The following is a 23,893-nucleotide window of genomic DNA, read 5'->3' as shown; positions in this document are numbered from 1 at the left end:
GTTGACGTCAGTTCCATGTTGAATTATCCTTTTGGGCCGAATAACTTTTACGCGCCGCCACGGAACCGCGCATAGCTAAAAAGGTTTATTAACAGCATGTGAAGGGCGAGAATCTCTCTGTTAACACATCAACAACGTTTTCCTCGCCGTTAAAACACCTCCTAAAAAGTGAACAAGAACAGCATTTATCATAGAATGCATTTTCATAGAGAACAAAATGTTCTATCAGTTATGAGAAATAAAAATATGAAAGTAAATCCTCACACCACTCCCAAGTTTTAAGAAAAACAGAATGATAATCTACAAATTATTTTATATTTGCCTTAAGCTGGAAAAAAGAAAACCTGAATTTAAAAAGCATGTGTATGACGCTTGCTTTAAAAATAGAAACCAGTGATATATAATGTAGACAAAATAAGTTTTGAATAAGTATTAGAAGTATTTTCAGTATCTGTACTTTAGATGTGTATAAATCCCACACGATAACACAAACATGTTTGATAATTATGATTTTTCTTCATAAAAACATTTCAATACAGGAAATATTTTTGTATAATATTACAGTATGCACTTAACTTCTATCATTGACAACCTTTTTTGAGTTCAATCATGCATGAGAACCATAACAGTCAAACAATAATATAAACATGTTGCCGTTTAAATTATCATGAGGGAGTAGTAACTTTTGTAGTTTTGTTATAATTAATGTACAAGGTTCAAGTATTGACATTCTGTTGCAACTTCCTGATGAAAGATATTTTGTTATTGCCCAGAAAAAAACAACAACAGATATTTAGTTGCTAGATTATCAGTGACATCCAAGTTTTTCTTAAAATGGGGGATGGAGTGGGGGAGGATTTTTATTATTTCTGGTAATTAATATGAAAACACAAAAAAAAATGACTAGCTAAAAAAAAAAAAAACAAAAAAAAAAAAAAAAAAACAATAACAGACTACTGTGAAATCATTAATTTTGTGTTCAAAAGTTGAAAATCCACGAATTCATTCCCACGTAATTACCGAGGTTTGACCAAACCACAAATTGCATGCCCATAAATTAAATAATTTCACAGTTTATAGAAGAATTTTATCAAATAAATGGATGAGAAATACTCCACTGGCCTTAAAGGATGCCGGCGGTTTACCCATTATGCCTGGCCCGTGATAATAATGCACAGAGGGGCACCGTCGTCCCTCCACCAGCTAAGCTGGAAAGTCTGTTATGATCTATAATTATGTCAGTGCGACATTAAACCAAACAAAAGAAACAAAACATTATAACTACAGTAATACTGACTGAAGTACAATTATTATCATAAACTTTCCTAAAAATATATTTATGTTTTTGTTTGTTGTTTTAGCGATCACCTGTCACATAAGGGACAAGGGTGAGCGTTGTGATCACCCTCTGCCGTCCGTCAGTCATCCATGGTCTCGTGCGTGTGTCCAACAATTTCATTCCGCAGAATAGTGTTTCGTCAGGTATGGAGGGGAGGTGAACCAAACTTGCACACAACTTGTATCTACCATAGGATCTGTTTCCTTTCTTGAACTGGCCATAGCCCACTTAAACAGGTTCGAGAGTTATGGCCCTGAAAGGGCAACATTACTATTTGACCTTATCTGCACAAGGCAGCGGGAGTGAGAAGGTGGTAGGGTTACCCAACTGGCACACAACTTGTAGCGCCATAAATCTTGGGATTCCTTTCTTGAACTGTCAGATTCCAAGATGGGGCCAAGTTAGGATTGGCCCCTGAAAAGGCCAGAATTAGCTATTTTGACCGGTCTGCAACAAGAGCAGCTCAGCTGATTTAGGATGGGGAAGTTTAATTCAAACTTGCACAAAACTTGTGTCACCATAAGGTCCTCGGTGCCTTGATTGAACCGGCCAGATCCCATAAATGGATTTCAGAGGTATAGCCCTGACTGGCCCAAAATTAGTTATTGTGACCTGTCTCACAGTACCAGCTTCATTTATGATTGGATTTGAACCAAACTTGCATAAACTGTATCACCACAAGATCTTGGTTGTCTTTCGTGAACTGCCGGATCCTTCATGGGTCCAGGTTATGCCCCGTAAGGTCCAAAAATTGCTATTTTGGAGGTGTAGTCAGTATGTTCATATCCGTCTTATTTTCGTATTTTAGCAAAATAAGACTAGAAATAACGAAATAAGAAAGCACTTTTCCCGGTATTCTTGAACACCCCTCTATAAGCTCAGTAAGTGGACCTAGACTTTCATCAGGGGAAAAAAAGGTCATAGATTTTTTCACTCAGACGTAGGTTCGAATCCTCAGGGAAGACGTAGTGCAATCCCTGGCAGACAGAGGTTTGAAATCTCAAATAAATGTAAGTGGATAATTTGTACCCCACAAAATCAGTTGGGGCGGGAATATAGGAGTGACTGTCGTTGGTCTTCTGTTGATCCTTGGTTTCAGGTTTCTGAACAATAACTCATAAAAGGCTTACAGATGGTAATAATTTGGTACACAGATGTAACATTATAAAATACAGGTCCAGTTCGACTTTGAGGTCAGTAGGTCAAAGGTCAAGGTCACAATAACCTGGAACAGTTAAACCGTTTCCCGATGAGAACGTTGAGAATGCTTGGCATAGGATCATAAAGTACAGTCAAGTTTAGCTTTGAAAATCTCGGTGAGACGTAGTAAATTTGAAATCCCCTTGCGAGTTGTTTGTTTCAAATCCCGTGCTATTTAAGCTTTAATCTAGTGTGGGTGGTTTGAAAGCGCAGGTGAGACATAGGTTTTTATCCCCAGGTGAAAAAAGGTTCAGATTCTCATTAGTTCTAATTTCACATAAATAAAGGTTCCGAATTTCCAATTTAAGTGTAGATCACCCTGGATGAATTGAACTGAACACAAAACTGCCAAGTTCATTCATACTCATTTCTAGTCTTATGGGAAGTTGTCAGTTTACTTATAAAAACCGGATTTATATTGTAAGGCACATGAACATTTTGTAGTTAGCAGACCACATAGGTATTTGACGACTTACCGCCTGTAAAATGGTGTTGAACCAACAAAACAAACAAAACAAAGAAACTGAGGATATTGTGAAAGAATATTAGTTGTATCAAAAACAAAAGGGCAATAACCTAATTTGAAGTGGTTTAAATATAATGCAACAGAGACGTCTGCTGTAATAGGACACACTGATGATTCAGGAACATAGTGTATCCTAGTCATATAACTGGTTTTTTCCCTGGTGTTTTCTTCAGCGTAGTAAAAAATATGCAAAGGAATCCCAGATATTTTCACTGTGTGTCAATGATTTTTCATATATAATAAGGGTGGAGTGATAATGATTCTTAGAATAAAAGTTTTCTGTTATATAATGGTTTGACTGCCAAGTTTAAGGGACATGCCTCCAGATGAACATCACAATACATGATTTTTATTCCCCCCCCCCCCCCCCCCCTCACTCACCCTTTGAAGAGGGGGTGTATTGTTTTGCACATTGTCTGTATATCTCTGTTGTTAAATTTTGGTCGGTAGACAATTTGGTTTCTGGTCAGTAATTTGAGAATGCATGGACCGACATTTGTAAAACTTCATAGGCTGATTGCCTGTTGCCAGTAGATGAGCACAAATTTTAATAGACTTGCTGATGGAAATACAAGGTGCCTTAGATCATACCATGGTTCCTTGTTTTGAAATAGGAGAATGCCAGTTTCTTAAAAATTTGAGCCGCATCATGGTGTGGCTCAAATTATTTTGTGTCTAATGTCTTTATAAAATTAGCAAATGTCTTCTTCACTGGTGTCTATGGGAGAGGTTTTGATCTGACTGACATTAAAGGGAATTCCTATAGTTTTTTATGCGCATCTTTCTGCGCAGCCGACACTTTCTATGGAAAACTGAACTAAAGTCAACATTTGTTGAAACATGTTACAGATCATCTTAAATATGAGGAATCTTGAATGAAATAACATTTTTGATAAGTTATATCAGTAATCAAATGTTGATATTGGTTTATGTTGTATTGACAAGTATCATGCCCGACAGGTATCTTGCTATTTTTGTGGTTGTGTTTTCACATCGCATTTTAGTACAAAGACAGTGTTGTTCATATAATATAAGATAATTGGCTTAGTACTGATAAGACATTGTCACCTTTCAGATTATTTAGTATTCTATTATAGAAAGAATTAAGAATTCTTAAAAATTTTTTTTAACTTTTAGCAGACATACATGTAATCAATTTGGCCAGGTTCGCGCCATTTCCGTCCGAACAGGTGTTGTATTAACATAAAATTTAGCCTGGTGACCCATATATTTTTAGCCATTTTTATGCTTACAATACAATTATCTATACACAAGAAAAACAGGAAAAAATTCTATGAAAGAGTTTTTTTTTAAATTTAAAAAATATTCTTCACTATGGGTATTTTTCATTGAAAAAAGTTCACAAAAGTAAAATTGAAACAATATTTATTTTTCGTTTGTACCCATTATTGTAAGGATAGAGTATTACAAATATGACTATGATATCAAATAAGTGTATAATAAAATCTGTAAAAAGAAAAAAACGTATTGTGCAGTCTTGATGTATATTTTGGTTGGTATTTATAAAAAAGCAGAAAATTATGAAAATGTTGAAAAATCGCTGGCAGTTTCAACAACAGTGGGTGTGTTCAAAACAGTTTTTCACAAAAACAAGCCTGGTGACCTATTGTTTTTATTAGCTCACCTGTCACAAAGTGACAAGGTGAGCTTTTGTGATCGCGTGGCGTCCGTCGTCCGTCGTCCGTGCGTGCGTGCGTGCGTGCGTGCGTGCGTCAGTCCGTAAACTTTTGCTTGTGACCACTCTAGAGGTCACATTTTTCATGGGATCTTTATGAAAGTTGGTCAGAATGTTCAACTTGATGATATCTAGGTCAAGTTCGAAACTGGGTCACATGCCGTCAAAAACTAGGTCAGTAGGTCTAAAAATAGAAAAACCTTGTGACCTCTCTAGAGGCCATATATTTCACAAGATCTTCATGAAAATTGGTCAGAACGTTCACCTTGATGATATCTAGGTCAAGTTCGAAACTGGGTCACGTGCCATCAAAAACTAGGTCAGTAGGTCAAATAATAGAAAAACCTTGTGACCTCTCTAAAGGCCACATTTTTCATGGGATCTGTATGAAAGTTGGTCTGAATGTTCATCTTGATGATATCTAGGTCAAGTTCGAAACTGGGTCACGTGCGGTCAAAAACTAGGTCAGTAGGTCTAAAAATAGAAAAACCTTGTGACCTCTCTAGAGGCCATATATTTCATGAGATCTTCATGAAAATTGGTCAGAATGTTCACCTTGATGATATCTAGGTCAAGTTCGAAAGTGGGTCACGTGCCATCAAAAACTAGGTCAGTAGGTCAAATAATAGAAAAACCTTGTGACCTCTCTAGAGGCCATATTTTTCATGGGATCTGTATGAAAGTTGGCCTGAATGTTCATCTTGATGATATCTAGGTCAAGTTCGAAAGTGGGTCACGTGCCGTCAAAAACTAGGTCAGTAGGTCAAATAATAGAAAAACCTTGTGACCTCTCTAAAGGCCATATTTTTCATGGGATCTATATGAAAGTTGGTCTGAATGTTCATCTTGATGATATCTAGGTCAAGTTCGAAACTGGGTCACGTCCGGTCAAAAACTAGGTCAGTAGGTCTAAAAATAGAAAAACCTTGTGATCTCTCTAGAGGCCATATATATCATGAGATCTTCATGAAAATTGGTCAAAATGTTCACCTTGATGATATCTAGGTCAAGTTTGAAAGTGGGTCACGTGCCATCAAAAACTAGGTCAGTAGGTCAAATAATAGAAAAACCTTGTGACCTCTCTAAAGGCCATATTTTTCATGGGATCTGTATGAAAGTTGGTCTGAATGTTCATCTTGATGACATCTAGGTCAAGTTCGAAAGTGGGTCACGTGCCTTCAAAAACTAGGTCAGTAGGTCAAATAATAGAAAAACCTTGTGACCTCTCTAAAGGCCATATTTTTCATGGGATCTAAATGAAGTTGGTCTGAATGTTCATCTTGATGATATCTAGGTTAAGTTCGAAACAGGGTCATGTGCGGTCAAAAACTAGGTCAGTAGGTCTAAAATAGAAAAACCTTGTGACCTCTCTAGAGGCCATACTTGTGAATGGATCTCCATAAAAATTGGTCAGAATGTTCATCTTGATGATATCTAGGTCAAGTTTGAAAGTGGGTCACGTGCCATCAAAAAGTAGGTCAGTAGGTCAAATAATGAAAAAACGTTGTGACCTCTCTAGAGGCCATATTTTTCATGGGATCTGTATGAAAGTTGGTCTGAATGTTTATCTTGATGATATATAGGTCAAGTTTGAAACTGGGTCAACTGCGATCAAAAACTAGGTCAGTAGGTCTTGAAATAGAAAAACCTTGTGACCTCTCTAGAGGCCATACCCTTGAATGGATCTTCATGAAAATTGGTCAGAATGTTCACCTTGATGATATCTAGGTCAAGTTTGAAACTGGGTCACCTGCCATAAAAAACTAGGTCAGTAGGTCAAATAATAAAAAAACCTTGTGACCTCTCTAGAGGCCGTACCTTTCATGGGATCTGTATGAAAGTTGGTCTGAATGTTCATCTTGATGATATCTAGGTCAGGTTTGAAACTGGGTCAACTGCGGTCAAAAGTAGGTCAGTAGGTCTAAAATTAGAAAAATCTTTTGACCTCTCTAGAGGCCATATTTTTCAATGGATCTTCATGAAAATTGATCTGAATGTTCACCTTGATGATATCTAGGTCAGTTTTCGAAACTGGGTCACGTGCGGTCAAAAACTAGGCCAGTAGGTATAAAAATAGAAAAACCTTGTGACCTCTCTAGAGGCCATATTTTTCATGAGATCTTCATGAAAATTAGTGATAATGTTCACCTTGATATCTAGGTAAAGTTCAAAACAGGGTCACGTACCTTTGAAAACTAGGTCATAGGTCAAATAAAAGAAAAACCTTGTGACCTCTCTAGAGACCATATTTTCAATGGATCTTCATGAAAATTGGTCAGAAATTTTATCTTGATAATATCTAGGTCAGGTTCAAAACAGGGTCACATGAGCTCAAAAACTAGGTCACTATGTCAAATAATAGAAAAAACGACGTCATACTCAAAACTGGGTCATGGTTGAAGAGGTGAGCGATTCAGGACCATCATGGTCCTCTTGTTTGTTCATTGTTTTCAGCACAAATTTTCCTATCATATATGTGAATTTAAAAAAATTCTATGAAAGGAAGAAAACTATAGGAATTCTCTTTAAATGCACAAGAAATAAAACAAAGAGAGAAAGATATTTCAAGAAGGTTTTTCAAAATAAGATTGGCAAATGTTGTTGGGAGGTAGGCAGATTTGCAGCTTAAATCTTATGTTGTCTGCTCTACAAAATGTAGCCTTGATTAAATTGGTTTGTTAGGTAGCATATGGTAAAATCGAGGTTTAGATTTTATTTTGTAGCATCAAGGTCAAAGCCACTGTTTTTAGCTCGACTATTCGAAGAATAGTCTAGCTATTCTACTCACCCTGGCGTCGGTGTCGGCGTCGGCGTCAGCGTCACACCTTGGTTAAGTTTTTGCATGCAAGTACATACAGCTATCATTTAAAGGCATATAGCTTTGAAACTTATTTATTCTTTTTCTAGGTCAATTACCAACCTCACTGGGTCAAGTTCCATAACTCTAACATGTATTTTGAGCAAATTATGCCCCCTTTTTCTGGTTAAAGTTTTACATGCAAGTTACTATCTCCAAAACTAATGCAGATATTGGATTGAAACTTCACATGTGTCTTTGGGGTTATTAATCCCCCGCCGTGGCGGAGGGATTATAGGAATGGTCTGCGTCCGTCCTTCCATCCGTCCGTCCTTCCGTCCGTCCTTCCATCCGTCTTTCCGTCTTTCCGTCCTTCCGTCCGTAACAAAATCGTGTCCGGTCCATATCTCCTAAACCCCTTCAAAGATTTTCATGAAACTTGGGTCAAATGATCACCTCGTCAAGACGATGTGCAGAACCCATGAGTCAGCCTTGTCGGTTCAAGGTCAGGGTCACAACTCAAGGTCAAAGGTTTGAGCCTTCCATTTTGTGTCCGCTCTATATCTCCTAAACCCCTTGAAGGAATTTTATAAAACTTTGGTCAAATGATCACCTCATCAAGACGATGTGCAGAACCCATGAGTCAGCCATGCCGGCTCAAGGTCAAGGTCACAACTCAAGGTCAAAGGTTTGAGCCTTCCATTTTGTGTCCGCTCTATATCTCTTAAACCCCTTGAAGGAATTTTATAAAACTTTGGTCAAATGATCACCTCATCAAGACGATGTGCAGAACCCATGAGTCAGCCATGCCGGCTCAAGGTCAAGGTCACAACTTAGGGTCAAAGGTTTGAGCCTTCCATTTTGTGTCCGCTCTATATCTCCTAAACCCCTTGAAGGATTTTCATCAAACTTGGGTCAAATGATCACCTCATCAAGGCGATGTGCAGAACTTATGAGTCAGCCATGTCGGCTCAAGGTCAAGGTCACAACTGAAGGTCAAAGGTTTGAGCCTTCCATTTCGTGTCCGCTCTATATCTCCTAAACCCCTTGAAGGAATTTTATAAAACTTGGGTCAAATGATTACCTCATCAGAACGATGTGCAGAAATTATGAGTCAACCATGCCAGCTCAAGGTCAAGGTCACAACTAAGGGTCGAAGGTTTGAGCCTTCCATTTGGTGTCCACTCTGTATCTCCTTAACCCCTTGAAGGATTTTCATCAAACTTGGGTCAAATGATCACCTCATCAAGAACTCATGAGTCAGCCATGTCAACTCAAGGTCAAGGTCACAACTGAAGGTCAAAGGTTTCAGCTCTGTATCTCCTAAACCCCTTGAAGGATTTTCATGAAACTTTGGTCAAATGATCACCTCATCAAGACGTTGTGCAGAATTCATGAGTCAGCCATGTCAGTTCAAGGTCAAGGTCACAGCTAAAATCAAAAGTTTTACCCTTTCACTATCCATAGCAGTGGCGGGGGATTTAGCTGTCATTCAGACTGCCTTGTAAAACTAGTCCCATAACTCTGACCTTCATTTTGGCCAAATTATGCCCTCTTTTGGACTTAGAAAATTCTGGTTAAAGTTTTGCGTGCAAGTACATAGAGTGGTGGAACCTATGCTCGCGGTATTTTGTACATATATTATCTTTTTAAGAATCAAGAAAAAATTATTATTTCGATTTGCCTATGCAAAAACATAATGTTATATCCTCCTATTATCGAAACATATTGTTGATGTGCGTCATCACATGACATAGTCGTCTCGTCAGCTATCGATACGGCATAAGTGAAAAGGTGAAAATTCGCCCTGAAGGGAACCTATGCTGGCGGTATGTTATATATATTAAACTAAGGGCGAAAAACAAATTTCATCAGGCTAAAAATGAACAAACAAGCATATGGGAATATAATATTTAGAACATTACTCATTCATTACGTGAAAAACAAAAGAAATGAGGATAAAATTTAGTATGTGCCTCTATGTGTATATTTCCCTTTCAGAAATGGAGTCACTATTAGAACAAAGCTTAAAAACGTATAATAATGCTATATAAAAACAGAATGTTAATGATTCAAACAACGACCGTGAATAACTCACTAATGTTTCCGACACTTCTTTTGTGTGTAGGAAAATTACTCCTCTCTACATCTCAGAAAAAGCCATTTGGACTTTGTCAAAATACTAAAATCAACATCAATCTTTTCATGGTTCGACAGGCACTCGTAGTGTAGCCAGGCGTCACACTCATCACATTTTGCTCTTAAAAGAATCTTACATCTGACTGTAATGCATGATTTCTAAAAAAACTAACTTTAGTTGGGTTATTTTGACGTATTTGTCTGAGATTTGTGCGACGGATACAGATTGCGTAAAATGTATCGGCTGCTGTATACGTCACGTGAGCGGCACGCGCGGCTATCGCTACATTTGTTGTAAAGGCATTTCACCACTGGTCGGTGTTGAACATAGCATGATGAAATATTTTTATCTGTGCTTCTGCAGAGAGCGTATTCATCGAAATACCGCAAGCATAGGAATACCGCGAGCATAGGTTCCACCACTCTACAGCTATTACTAAAAGGCATATAGATTTGAAACTTATATTTTCTTTTTCTAGATCAATTACCTACCTCACTGGGTCAAGTTCAATAACTCTGACATGTATTTTGGCCAAATTAGGCCCCCTTTTGGACTTAGATAATTCTGGTTAAAGTTTTGCGTGCAAGTACATACAGCTATTACTGAAAGGCATATAGATTTGAAACTTATTTTTTCTTTTTCTAGATCAATTACCTACCTCACTGGGTCAAGTCGCATAACTCTGACATGTATTTTGGGCAAATTATGCCCCCTTTTGGACTTCGAAAATCCTGGTTAAAATTTTACATGCAAGTAACTATCTCCAAAACTACTACAGATATTAAATTGAAACTTCACCTGTGTCTTCGGGGTTATAAAACTAGTTGATAGCACCAAGTCCAATAGCTCTGACATGTATTTTGGGCAAATTGTGCCCCCTTTTGGACTTTGAAAATCCTGGTTTAAGTTTTACATGCAAGTAACTATCTCCAAAACTACTACAGATATTAAATTGAAACTTCACCTGTGTCTTCGGGGTTATAAAACTAGTTGATAGCACCAAGTCCCATAACTCTGACATGTATTTTGGACAAATTATGCCCCCTTTTGGACTTTGAAAATCCTGGTTAAAGTTTTGCGTGCAAGTACATACAGCTATTACCAAAAGGCATATAGCTTTGAAACTTATTTATTCTTTTTCTAGGTCAATTACCAACCTCACTGGGTCAATTTTCATAACTCTTAACATGTATTTTGAGCAAATTATGCCCCCTTTTGGACTTAGAAAATTCTGGTTAAAGTTTTACATGCAAAACTAATGCAGATATTGAATTGAAACTTAACATGTTTCTTCGGGGTTATAAAACTAGTTGATAACATCAAGTCCCATAACTCTGATATGTATTTTGGTCCAATTATGTCCCCTTTCGAACTTAAAACTCTTTTGATATTTAACATTTTGGGTAATAATTTCCTGCTTCTGTGACAATATTTCGAATAGTCGAGCTTGGCTGTCTTATGGACAGCTCTTGTTAAAAAAGAATCCAGTCTGCTCATTAACTGGAATTTGGATTGATTTATTAAAGTTTAAAGAATCTAGCAAGTGCATATTAAACCAGTGGGATCTAGGCCACTCTTACTAAAAATAGGAAAAAAAATGGCTTCTGCTTGATAACTGTAGGTTAGGATTTAAGAGAGACAAGAATGTTGTGCATGATGTGTAAATTGCAGTAAAGTACTAAACACTTTGGTTGTACTGTATACTCTGCAGTGTATTGTGCTTATTCATTTTATATTTTTTGCATACTCTGCTTATTCATTTAGAATATAGCATAATAGGTAGTGCATGCTTAGTGTTATAATGTGCTTATTCATTTTGAATATAGTGTTATAGGTACTGCATACCCTTATGGTGTCATGTAGATATTTGTTTGCATTATAAGTACTGCGTAGTTCTGTGGTATAGTGCCTTTATTCATTTAGAATATAGTGTTATAGGTACTGCATGCTTTTGTGGTGTAATGTGCTTATTTGTTTGGAATATAGAGTAATACATGCTGTATACTACTGTGGTATAATGTGCTTATTTATTGGAATATAGCATAATAGGTACTGCATAGTTTTGTGGTGTATTTTGGTCAGTTATTTCACCCTTCTGTATTTGGTGTTGGAAACATGTGCAGTTGTCAAAAGCAATCTCAAGTTTTTATAAACTCCTGTTATTAGCTCACCTGAGCATGAAGTGCTCAATTTGAGCTATTGTGATTGGTCATTGTCCGGCGGCGTCCGTCAACATTTGCCTTGTTAACACTCTAGAGGCCACAGTTGTGACCCAATCTTTATGAAACTTGGTCAGAATATTTGTCTTGATGATCTCTAGATCAAGTTTGAAACTGGGTCATGTGGGGTCAGAAACTAGGTCAGTAAGCCAGATCAAAGGAAAGTCTTGTTAACACTCTAGAGCCCACAGTTTAAGTTTGAAACTCATGAGAATTGGTCAGAATGTTTGTCTTGATGACCTCTAGGTCAAGTTCGAATCTTTGTCATGTGGGGTCAAAAACTAAGCCACCTGGTCAGGTCAAAGGAAAAGCTTGTTAACACTCTAGAGGTCACATTTATGACCCTATCTTCATGAACCTTGGTCAGAATGTTTGTCTTGATGATCTCTAGGCCAAGTTCGAAACTTGATCATTTGGGGTCAAAAACTAGGTCACTAGGTCAGATCAAAGAAAAACCTTGTGTATGCAATAGGGTTTGCATTTTACACTGGAGCTTCATGAAATTTGATCAGAATGTGTTTGTCTTGATGAAATCTAGGTCAAGTTCGAATATGGGTCATCTGGGGTCAAAATCTAGGTCACCCGGTCAAATCAAAGAAAAACCTTGTGTATGCAATAGGGGCTGCATTTTTCACTGGATCTTCATGAAATTTGATCAGAATGTTTGTCTTGATGAAATCTATGTCTGGTTCGAATATGGGTCATCTTGGGTCAAAAACTAGTCACTAGGTCAAATCAAAGAAAATGCTTGTTTACACTCCAGAGGCCACATTTTTGGTCCAGTTTTAATGAAAATTACATTAAAACACTGCTCGCTGGAGGCCGCAAGGGGATGAGCAAAACACTCGAGTTATCCATGGTTTCGAGGGACCCAAACATTGACCAACATACGAAGAAAATTGAAGTTCGTTTTACCAATTGTCATCGGGAAATGGTGATGCATAATAATAACATACTTGTGACATTTTCAAAAAAAACGTATTACAAATGTTATCTATGATAGATGTTTCAATATGTAATTTGTAAATGGCACATGTGAAGAAACAACTAAGACTTTTTAGCTCACCTGAGCCAAAGGCTCATGGTGAGCTATTGTGACCGCTTAATGTCCGGCGTCCGTCCATCAACATTTCCTAAAAAAATCTTCTTCTTGAAAACCACTGGGCAGAATTACACCAAACTTCACAGGAATGATCCTTGGATGGCCCCTTTTCAGAATTGTTCAAAGAATTGAATTCCATGCAGAACTCTGGTTGCCATGGCCTAGAGCTTTGATATCTGGTGTGTAGCATCATCTAGTGGTCCTCTACCAAAATTTTTCAAATTATCCCCCTAGGGTCAAATATGGCCCCACCCTGGGGGTCACATGTTTTATATAGACTTATAAAAGGAAAACTTTGAAAATCTTCTTGTACAAAACCACATGGCCTAGGGCTTTGATATTTGGTATGTTGCATCATCTAGTGGTCCTCTACCAAGATTGTTCAAATCATCCCCCTAGGGTTAAATATGGCCCCGCCCCGGGGGTCACATGGTTTATATAGAGTTATATAGGGAAAATTTTGAAAATCTTCTTGTACAAAACCACATGGCCTAGGGCTTTGATATTTGGTATGTAGCATCATCTAGTGATCCTCTACCAAGATTGTTCAAATTATCCCCCTAGGGTCAAATATGGCCCTGCCCCGGGGGTCGCAAGTTTTACATAGACATATAGGAATTTTTTTTTAAAAATCTTCTTGTCTAAAACCACAACTCTTAGACCTTTGATATTTGGTTTGTAGCATTGTCTTATGGTCCTTAACCAAAATTGTACCCCTGGGGTGAAAAGAGGCCCTGCCCTGGGGGTCCCAAGTTTTATATAGACTTATATAGGAAAAAACTTTAAAAATCTTCTTGTCAGAAATCATACGACCTAGGCTTTTGATATTTGGTATGATGCATTGTCTAGTAGTCCTCTACCAAAATTATTCAAATTATGCCCTTGGGGTTAAAAGAGGGCCCCTGCCCTGGGGTCACTAAGTTATTATGTGAGTTATATAGGAAAAATACTTAAAAAATCATCTGATCCTATTTCCAAGACTATTTGATTATAATTACCTGATGACCCCAAGTAATATGATGTCACTTGATTGTGACCTTGACCTACTGACCTACTTTCTTGTTTTTTTAAGATACAACCTTGAAATTTTGATGACTTACACAGTTTTGCACACAAATCGTAAAACTGAATTTCATTGACCATGAATGTTACCTACTGACTTTCTTAATATTTTATCATCAGTTTGACATTTGAAACATGTAGCTCATATTACTCAGGTGAGCGATTCAGGGTCATCATGACCCTCTTGTTTATTTTTAGCTCACCTGTCACAAAGTGACAAGGTGAGCTTTTGTGATCGCGCGGTGTCCGTCGTCCGTGCGTGCGTGCGTCCGTCCGTAAACTTTTTGCTTGTGACCACTCTAGAGGTCACATTTTTCATGGGATCTTTATGAAAGTTGGTCAGAATGTTCATCTTGATGATATCTAGGTCAAGTTCGAAACTGGGTCACGTGCCTTCAAAAACTAGGTCAGTAGGTCTAAAAATAGAAAAACCTTGTGACCTCTCTAGAGGCCATATATTTGACAAGATCTTCATGAAAATTGGTCAGAATGTTCACCTTGATGATATCTAGGTCAAGTTCGAAACTGGGTCACGTGCCGTCAAAAACTAGGTCAGTAGGTCTAAAAATAGAAAAACCTTGTGACCTCTCTAGAGGCCATATATTTCACAAGATCTTCATGAAAATTGGTCAGAACATTCATCTTGATGATATCTAGGTCAAGTTCGAAACTGGGTCACGTGCCTTCAAAAACTAGGTCAGTAGGTCAAATAATAGAAAAAACCTTCTGACCTCTCTAAAGGCCACATTTTTCATGGGATCTGTATGAAAGTTGATCTGAATGTTCATGTTGATGATATCTAGGTCTAGTTCGAAACTGGGTCACGTGCCCTCAAAAACTAGGTCAGTAGGTCTAAAAATAGAAAAACCTTGTGACCTCTCTAGAGGCCATATATTTCATGAGATCTTCATGAAAATTGGTCAGAATGTTTACCATGATGATATCTAGGTCAAGTTTGAAATTGGGTCACGTGCCCTCAAAAACTAGGTCAGTAGGTCAAATAATAGAAAAACCTTGTGACCTCTCTAGAGGCCATATTTTTCATGGGATCTGTATGAAAGTTGGTCTGAATGTTCATCTTGATGATATCTAGGTCTTTTTTGAAAGTGGGTCACGTGCCATCAAAAACTAGGTCAGTAGGTCAAATAATAGAAAAACCTTGTGACCTCTCTAAAGGCCATATTTTTCATGGGATCTGTATGAAAGTTGGTCTGAATATTCATCTTGATGATATCTAGGTCAAGTTCGAAACAGGGTCATGTGCAATCAAAAAACTAGGTCAGTAGGTCTAAAAATAGAAAACCTTGTGACCTCTCTAGAGGCCATACTTGTGAATGGATCTCCATAAAAATTGGTCAGAATGTTCACCTTGATGATATCTAGGTCAAGTTTGAAACTGGGTCACGTGCCTTAAAAAACTAGGTCAGTAGGTCAAATAATAAAAAAACCTTGTGACCTCTCTAGAGGCCATACTTTTCATGGGATCTGTATGAAAGTTGGTCTGAATGTTCATCTTGATGATATCTAGGTCAAGTTTGAAACTGGGTTAACTGCGGTCAAAAACTAGGTCAGTAGGTCTAAAATTAGAAAAATCTTTTGACCTCTCTAGAGGCCATATTTTTCAATGAATCTTCATGAAAATTGATCTGAATGTTCACCTTGATGATATCTAGGTCAATTTCGAAACTGGGTCACGTGCGGTCAAAAACTAGGCCAGTAGGTATAAAAATAGAAAAACCTTGTGACCTCTCTAGAGGCCATATTTGTCATGAGATCTTCATGAAAATTAGTGAGAATGTTCACCTTGATGATATCTAGGTAAAATTCAAAACACGGTCACGTACCTTCGAAAACTAGGTCAATAGGTCAAATAATAGAAAAACCTTGTGACCTCTCTAGAGACCATGTTTTTCAATGGATCTTCTTGAAAATTGGTCAGAATTTTTATCTAGATAATATCTAGGTCAGGTTCAAAACTGGGTCACATGAGCTCAAAAACTAGGTCACTATGTCAAATAATAGAAAAAACGACTTCATACTCAAAACTGGGTCATGTGGGAAGAGGTGAGCGATTCAGGACCATCATGGTCCTCTTGTTATTTATCAACAAGTGCTTATCAAAATTATTGTCTTAATTTTATGAAAAGACTATATCATTTCCTTCGTTTGTTGTTGTTGTTGTATTGATTAAAATACTAAGATCTCATAACTATCTTCTCGATCCCGCAGAAAAGATGTTTTAAGTAACCAGTATTTGATCGATATTTGATCAATAAAACTTTTTTTCAACCTTTTATCAATAATTGATCTCATTATCAGATCAAATATACCGACAAACAAACATTTAAGATAGTCGGGGAATAGACCACGCAATTCTCACAGCGTGTGAAAATTTTTATTTAACCGATACATTCTGACTGCCGAAGGTGTGAAAATTTTGACACCTCTGCTCGAGTTTGCCAGAAGCAACAAACAGTAAATTAATACACAGGGACCAGGTGTCATGCTCGAGCGTTCGAGTTATCTATGCTTGACCCGGCCATGGTAATTTCACATAGAAAATAGAAGGAAATCGGCCGGGACCACATGAATTGCTCGAGCAAGCCCGGGTGCTCGAGTCATTGATGCTCGAGTGAGCAGTGTTCACTGTAGTCAGAATATTTGTCTCCATGAAATCTTGGACGGGTTAAAAATTTGGTCAGGTTGGGTCAACTAGGTTACTAGGCCAAATCTAGAGGCCACATTTTTGCTCCAATCTTCATGAAACTTGGTCAGAATGTTTGTCTCCATGAAAACTTGAACAAGTTTGAAACTGGGTCATGTGGTGTGAAAAACTGGGTCACTAGGTCAAACATGTTTACACTGTTATGGTGTGTTACTCAGGTGATAACCTATGGCCATCTTGGCCCTCTTGTTTATTGTGGTAATTATTTTCATTAAACTTTAAATTCTATTTTCACAGAACGGAGGAGGAGGAAGATCATGATATTCGAGCTTATTCTGCCAAGGGGAAAAATTTGAAGAAAAAGCAAAATGTCCTAACAAGTTTGTTTGAAAGGTAGGTATTTCTTTCATTGTTTGGACTAATGGACAAGTATGCCAGACGCTTACTGAATATACTTTGTCCTGAGGTTAGGGCCTCCATGGCTGAGTGTTTAAGGATCCAACATTGAATCACGTGCCCCATGCTGCTCGAGTTCAAAATCTTACCGGCAGCGTAGAATTCTTCCATCTGAAGAAAACATCCAGCTGACTTATGGAAGGTTGTTGGTTCTACCAAGGTGTCTACCCATGCTCAGAAGGGTCATTCTCCATCATTAAAAACTGTGAAGCCACTACGTGACCTAAATTGTGTTGATGAGGGTTAAAAACCACGAAAACAATGAAAAACGTTTTCCTGAGTACAATTAACTGTAAAAACCGTCATCGTATCAAACAAGGCTTACATGAGAAATTATATATATAGTTATAGACAAAGGTTTATTTGTTTGTTTGTTTATAAGTTTAGATATAATGGTCACCAGTAAACCATATGGGCGACTCCTCTATAATACTGTTAGTTATGTTAGATGGAGAATAGTGCCAGGTACAGAAGACACTCCAGTACCAGAGGCTTCCCTTGTTCTTTACATGCCAGGTGTAAAGCAGCTGTACATGGGACTCTTATCCCAGTGTTAGTAATTTTTAGTTGGAGGAGTGGTGGTTTTTTAAACAAGAGTGGCCAGTTGGGAATACACTATGTTTTATCAGTAGATGATTTATATAAACAGATTAAGTAATTTCCTAAATTTCAAAAATAAATGGAGCTATGCTACTCTGAAGAAGAAACATCAAGTAGAAATTTAGAGCTAATATTTTCTATGAGTATTTAGATGTCATGAATACAGAACTCATTTTGATGTTCTCAAATTCTTACTTTTTTAGTGAAGAAAAGGATGATAAAGAGGAGAACATTGGAGAGAAACCCCAAACACAGAAAGAAAGTAAAAGTAAAAAGAGACGGAATAAAAGGAAAGCATTAAAGAAACGGCTAGCAGAAAATGTAGACAGTCAGGATAGTGGTATAGCATCACAGAACGAGGTAGGGGAAGAAAAGAATAAAGGACAGAATAGTCAGAAAAATGATGGTAAGGAAACTAATAAAAGAAACAGTGAAACTGATGTTGAAGATCTAACAAATAAAGTAAAGCAAAATCAGAAAAAGAATAAAAAGGAAACTGATGTCAAAGAAGGTGAAACTGATAGTAGTGAAGTTAGAAATGAGGTAAAGGTAATTGGAAAGACAGAAGCAAATGATCATGATGTTTCTAAACATCATAAAAAAAGAAAGATTGAGGAAACTTTTGGAGGTGATCAAGAGGTAGATGCTGCTACGGAAGGGAGTTCAAAGAAGAAAAAGAAGAAAAATAAAATGGAGGTAAATGTAAGAACTGGTAATTCAAACAGTGATTCAGATAAAGGGAATACTGAAGAAAAGACAGACATTAGCGAAACAAAGGGTGAAAGGTTAAATCAGAGTAAAAGTGTAGACAGTGCAGATAAAAGTGAGAAAAGAAAGAAAAAGAAGAAGAATAAAAAGAAGAACAAAGATGGACAGAAATTGAAATTGTCTGAGGAGAGACTTAAAGCGTATGGAATAAATCCAAAAAAGTATAAATACATGAAAAAGGAAGAACTATTTCAAATCAAGCCCAGGAAAAACACAAAACAGTTTTCATAGAAGAGAATATTTTTATCCACACTGTTATGTATGAAAAAGTGCCAGCAAATTGTGTACATTTATAATGACTTTTAAGAAAATAAAGAAGAGAATGTTAGGCCTTTTTACATGTTTGCAGTACTCTTACTTGTGTTATTCAAGGCACATTTTTAGCTCACCAGAGCACAAAGTGCCGAAGATGAGCTATTGTGACCGGTCATTGTCAAGCATCCGTTGTCGTGCGGTGTGAGTCGTCCGTCAACATTTGCCTTGTGAACACTCTAGAAGCCACATTTGTGACCCAATCTTTATGAAACATGGTCAGAATGTTAGTCTTGATGATCTCTAGGTCAAGTTCAAACTGGGCCATGTTGGGTCAAAAAGTAGGTCAGTAGGCCAGATCAAAGGAAAAGCTTGTGAACACTCTAGAGGCCACAATTGTGACCCAATCTTTATGAAACTTGGTCAGAATGTTTGTCTTGATGATCTCTAGGACAAGTTCGAAACTGGGTCATTTGGGGTCAAAAACTAGGTCAGTAAGCCAGATCAAAGGGAAAGCTTATGAACACTCTAGAGGCCACATTTGTGACCCAATCTTTATGAAACTTGGTCAGAATGTTTGACTTGATGATCTCTAGGTCAAGTTCGATATTGGGTCATGTAGGATAAAAAACTAGGGCAGGAGGCCAGATCAAAGGAAAAGCTTGTGAACACTCTAGAGGCCACATTTGTGACCCAAACTTTATGAAACATGGTCAGAATGTTAGTCTTGATGATCTCTAGGTCAGATTCGAAACTGGGTCATGTTGGATCAAAAACTAGGTCAGTAGGCCAGATCAAAGGAAAAGCTTGTGAACACACAAGAGGCCACAGTTGTGACCCAATCTTTATGAAACTTGGTCAGAATGTTTGTCTTGATGATCTCTAGGTCAAGTTCAAATCTCTAGGACAAGTTCGAAACTGGGTCATTTTGGGTCAGAAACTAGGTCAGTATGCCAGATCAAAGGGAAAGCTTATGGACACACTAGAGGCCACATTTAGACCCAATCTTTATGGAACTTGGTCAGAATGTTAGTCTTGATGATCTCTAGGTCAGATTCGAAACTGGGTCATGTTGGATTAAAATCTAGGTCAGTAGGCTAGATCAAAGGAAAGGCTTGTGAACACACCAGAGGTCACATTTGTGACCCGATCTTTATGAAACTAGGTCAGAATGTTAGTCTTGATGATTTCTAGGTCAAGTTCAAATCTGGATCATGTGGTGTCAAAAACTAGGTCACCCAGTCAAATCAAAGGAAAATCTTGTGACTACTTTAGAAGCCACATTTATGACCCATTTTTGAAACTGGGTCAGAATGTTTGTCTTAATGATTTCGAGGTCAAGTTTGAAACTGGGTCATGTGGGGTCAAAAATTAGGTCACTAGGCCAGATCAAATCTTGTCAACACTCTAGAAACCTCAATTCAAGTTTGAAACTCATTAGAATTAGTCAGAATGTTTGTCTTAATTATCTATAGGTCAAGTTCGAATCTGGTTCATGTGGGGTCAGAAACTGGGTCACCCGGTCAAATCAAAGGAAAAGCTTGTGAACACTATAGAGGCCACAGTTGTGACCCAATCTTTATGAGATTTGGTCAGAATGTTTGTCTTGATGATCTGTAGGCCAACTTGAATCTGGGTCATATTGGGTCAAAAACTAGGCCAGTAGGCCAGATCAAAGGAAAAGCTTGTGAACACTAGTTTGACTCAATCTTTATGAATTTGGTCAGAATGTTTGTCTTGATGATCTTTAGGTCAAGTTTGAATTTGGGTCATGTGGGTTCAAAAACTAGGTCAGTAGGCCAGATCAAAGGAAAAGCTTGTGAACACTCCAGAGGTCACAGTTGTGACCAAATATTTATGAAACTTTGTCAGAATGTTTGCCTTGATGATCTCTAGGTCATTTTTGAAACTGGGTCATACGGGGTCAAAAAGTAGGTCAGTAGGCTAAATCAAAGGAAAAGCTTATGAACACTCTAGGCCACAGTTGTGACTCAATCTTTATGAAACTTGGTCAGAATGTTTGTCTTGATGATCTCTAGGTCCAGTTTTAATCTAGTTCATGTAGGTTAATAAATTAGGTCACATGATCAAATCAAAGGAAAATTTTGTGAAGACTCTAAAGGCTACAGTTGTGACTCAATCTCTTTGAAACTTGGTCAGAAGGTTTGTCTTGATGATCTCTAGGTTAAATTTGAAACTGGCTCATTTAGGGTAAAAAACTAGGTTACTGGCCAGATCAACTCTGGTGAGCAATATGTAGGGCCATCATGGCCCTCGTGTTGTAGTTTTACAGTAGAATGTAATGTAATACGGGACAATTATATTATTATGTAATCCATTTCAAAATTCTTAATCACAGTTCAAAATCTGTCTGTTATCTTAGTTCAGGGGAGGGAGGCACTGAAAATTTGCCTTTTCTGAAAATCTGTCTGTCCTGTCCAACTTTGTATCATGCATATCTTGAAAAGAATTTCACCTAGTGTCATCAAACCTCACAGGATTGTTATTCAGCCTGTGAAGTTGTGCACCTTATATTTATATCCCCCTTCGAAGAAGGAGGGGTATATTGTTTTACAGATGTCTGTCGGTAGGTCGGTCCTTCCGTCTGTCAGTCGGTATGTAGACCAATCCGTTTCTAGGTGATAACTCAAGAACGCTTGGGCCTAGGATCATGAAAGTTCAGAGGGAGGTTGATAATAACCAGCAGATGACCCCTATTGATTTTGAGATCAGTAGGTCAAAGGTCAAGGTCACAGTGACCAGGAACAGTTAAATGGTTTCCGGATGATAACTCAAGAATGCTTGGGCCAAGAATCATGAAAGTTCACAGGGAGGTTGGTCATATCCAGCAGATGACCCCTATTGATTTTGAGATTAGTAGGTCAAAGGTCAAGGTCACAGGGACCCAGAACAGTTAAACCGTTTCCGGATGATAACTCAAGAATGCTTGGGCCTAGGATCATGAAAGTTGATAGGGATGTTAGTCATGTGCAGCAAATAAACCGTATCGATTTTGAGGCAAGTAGGTCAAAGGTCATGGTCACAGTGACCCTGAACAGTTAAATGATTTGCGGATGACAACTTAGAACGCTTGAGCCTAGAATCATGATAGTTGGTAGGGAGGTTTATCATGACCAGCAGATGACCCCTAATGATTTTAAGGTCAAGGTCACAGTGACCCGGAACAGTTAAACCTTTTCTTGAGAATAACTTGAAAATGCTTGGGCCTAGGATCACAAAACTTGATAGGGAAGTTGATCATGATCAGCAGATGACCCCTATTTATTTTGAGATCAGTAGGTCAAAGGTCAAGATCACAATGACCCAGAACAGTTCAACCATTTCCGTATGATAACTCAAGAATGCTTGGGCCTAGGATCATAAAAGTTGATAGGGAGGTTAGTCATGTGCAGTGGATGACCTCTATTGATTTTGAGGTCAGTAGGGCAAAGGTCAGAGGATAACCCGGGAACGCTTTGGCCTAGGATCATGAAAGTTTAGTTGATAAGGAGGTTGGTCATGACCAGCAGATGATCCCTATTGATTTCAAGGCCAGAGGTCAATGTCACATTGGCTCAGAACAGTTAAACCATTTCTGGAAGTTAACTTGAGAATGCCTGAGCCTAGGATCATGAAAGTTGATAGGGAGGTTAATCATGACCAGCAGATGACCCCTATTGATTTTGAGGTCAATAGGTCGAGGTCACATTGACCCAGAACAGTAGAACTTTTGTGTACAGTGACTAAATAATTTCTGTTCCTTGTGCAATTACTGAATGCATCAAGGGGGGCATTTCGTGTTGGGATTTCATACTGCCAATATTACAGATTTTGACTTGGTTAAAAATACGCATTCAGTGACAGGTTTGGAGACACCTGTGTCCATTTGACATACATCTAGTTGAACAGTTTTATCACTTGTCATTTTATTGGAAGCAAGTTTATTGTTTTGGTTTAATAGTACACAGTCAGTCCTCTCCCAACTTCATGAACTTCTTGATAATTATCAAACTTACTCTATAGCTTCATTTGAAGTTTTTTCAAATAGATGAGCTTTTGCTGTTGTTCTTTCATCAGCTTCAGCATCACCAAAGTTTTGCATTCATGTAGGTTTCTGAAAACTACCAGACCTATGCTTTAAGACTTCTCATATGTATTTGGCATCATGAGATGACCTCACCTGTCAGGTGATTAACTCAAGCTGTTATTAGCTATTGTCAAAAACACACCTTCTCAACTTGAAAGTTTAGGTTAAAGTCAACTTAAAAGTTTAGGTTAAAGTTTTGCATGTAAGGTACCTCAAAAACTACAAGGCCAAATGCTTTTGAACTTCACACAGGACTTTGTCATTGTTAGATGATCTGCCTCTTTAATGTTTTTAGTCAAATTATGCCCCTTTTTAACATAGAAATTTTATGACAGTTCTGCTTAGAAGCAGGTTTCTCAAGAATTACTTAACTGGATGTTTTAGATTCTTCACACTTTTTTGGCATTTGATGACTTCGCATGGCAAGTTCCGCAACTATGGATTACATTTTGAAAAATTATGCCCCTTTTCCATTGTAGAAAATTTGGTTAAACTTTTATATGTAAGCTGTTAGGTGGTAGGGCTTCAAATAGTTGAGCATGCTGTGATCAGACAGCTCTCATCTGCCCAGAGGTCACTGTGTGACCGAATTCCCAAAACTGTAAGAAGTTTTCCAAACTGTTCCATGCAGCACTAATACGTGTCTAACAGGGTGCATAACTCCAGTGGCTACTACAAATATCCCTAAAATAATGTTGAGCACATCTCACTTCATCAAGAATGTGCACTTGTATTGGAATCCCTGCTGAAGTGAAGTTTGTGTCACAAAGATTTTAATTGTTTACCCCAACTATTTTTGCAACAGACCAACCATAAATGACTCTTAAATACCGTCGTTCAAACTTCATCATTTCACATTTTTATCCTACAATATTTAGCATATATCTCCATCCAGTCACTGTGAGTAGTATGGAGAAACTTTGTGATAAATTAGAATTGTGTCCATAGGAAATGGATATCTCCCACATACTGTGCCATCCTCTA

The 23,893-nt window shown here is 37.8% G+C and overlaps 1 protein-coding gene across 1 annotated transcript in view; it reads left to right on the top strand.

Moving 5' to 3' along the window:
• Window positions 1-18,898, top strand: part of LOC123524343 (protein KRI1 homolog) — a 57,386-nt gene extending 38,488 nt beyond the window's left edge. Inside the window, exons 16-17 of the mRNA XM_045302465.2 lie at window positions 17,044-17,139; window positions 18,006-18,898. Coding sequence (XP_045158400.2) covers window positions 17,044-17,139; window positions 18,006-18,801 — 892 coding nt within the window. The 3' untranslated portion in view covers window positions 18,802-18,898. The remainder of the gene's footprint in view (window positions 1-17,043; window positions 17,140-18,005) is intronic.
• The last annotated feature ends 4,995 nt before the right edge of the window (window positions 18,899-23,893 follow it).

This window comes from Mercenaria mercenaria, chromosome 3 (genome assembly GCF_021730395.1).
Source record: "Mercenaria mercenaria strain notata chromosome 3, MADL_Memer_1, whole genome shotgun sequence".
In the NCBI taxonomy this organism is placed as follows: Eukaryota; Metazoa; Mollusca; class Bivalvia; order Venerida; family Veneridae; genus Mercenaria; species Mercenaria mercenaria.
The sequence above is the reverse complement of the archived record's forward strand: the minus strand, read 5'-3'. Positions and strand labels throughout refer to the sequence as shown.